The sequence below is a fragment of the Macrobrachium nipponense genome, chromosome 16 (assembly GCF_015104395.2).
Source record: "Macrobrachium nipponense isolate FS-2020 chromosome 16, ASM1510439v2, whole genome shotgun sequence".
Taxonomy (NCBI): Eukaryota; Metazoa; Arthropoda; class Malacostraca; order Decapoda; family Palaemonidae; genus Macrobrachium; species Macrobrachium nipponense.
Window position 1 is genome coordinate 17,472,308 of NC_087209.1, and position 1,010 is coordinate 17,473,317.

Below are 1,010 nucleotides of genomic sequence, written 5' to 3' on the forward strand. Positions count from 1 at the left end.
CAACTTCTTCTTCCTCCTCCTCCGCTCCATCTCTCCAACTTTCTCCTCCCTCCTCCCTCTTCCTCCTCCTCCATCTCTCCAACTTCCTCCTCCCTCCCTCCCTCTTCCTCCTCCTCCTCTATCTCTCCAACTTCCTTCTCCTCCCTCCATCTTCCTCCTCCTCCATCTCTTCAACTTCCTCACCCCTTTCCTCTTCTCCTATCTCTCAAGCTCCCTTCCTCCCCCTACTCCTCCATCTCATCTTCTCAAGCTCCTCCTCCCCCTATCTCTCAACTTCTCTCTCCCTCCCCCAACTCTTTTCCATCTCTCCACTCTCTTCCTCTCCTCTCTCCTCCTCCCCCACTCTTCCTCTTCTCCTCTTCTCCGCCATCTCTCCAACTTCTTCCTCCCCTCCCTCCCCCACTATCAACTCCATCTCTCCAACTTCTTCGTCTTCTCCTTCCCATCATTCTCCAACCATTCTCTCTCCCCTCTTTCCTTCTCCTTCCTTCCTTCCATTCTCTTCAACTTCTTCCTCCCCCTACTCCTCCATCTCTCCAACTAATTCTTCGACTTCCCCCTGCTCCTCCTCCCTCTACCCCTACATCTCTCCAACTTCCTCCTCCTCCTCCCTCTCTCCCTCTTCCTCTTCCTCCTACCCCATCTCTCCATCTTCCTACTCCCTCCCTTTCCTCCTCCTCCTCCTCCTCCAAATCCAAACAGCGGTTTAGCGCAAACCTACGCAAAAAAGCAGAGGCCTTTAAATATCACTGCAAGCCGCTTGTTATTTATTGAGGGGAGCCGAACTCTTCAAAATATTTCTTCGTAAATCACTCGACAACACCAAAATCCGTTGTTGAACGAAATCCGTCGCTGCGTTATTTATAAAGTGCTATAAAACGGGAAAAAAAATAAAAATGAAAATCTATTCGTTCTCCGCTAATCCGTTATTTTTTTATACGCATTTTTTAACACAGCGGACTGACGAAAATAATATAATGCAACGTTTATATTTTAACGTTATAGGCCAC

At 48.5% G+C, this 1,010-nt stretch overlaps 1 protein-coding gene across 1 annotated transcript in view; it reads left to right on the top strand.

Moving 5' to 3' along the window:
- Nucleotides 1-710, top strand: part of LOC135195278 (uncharacterized protein DDB_G0271670-like) — a 9,607-nt gene extending 8,897 nt beyond the window's left edge. Inside the window, exon 2 of the mRNA XM_064221536.1 lies at nt 1-710. This exon is cut by the window's left edge and continues 168 nt beyond it. Within this exon, the coding sequence (XP_064077606.1) occupies nt 1-710 (710 nt within the window).
- The last annotated feature ends 300 nt before the right edge of the window (nt 711-1,010 follow it).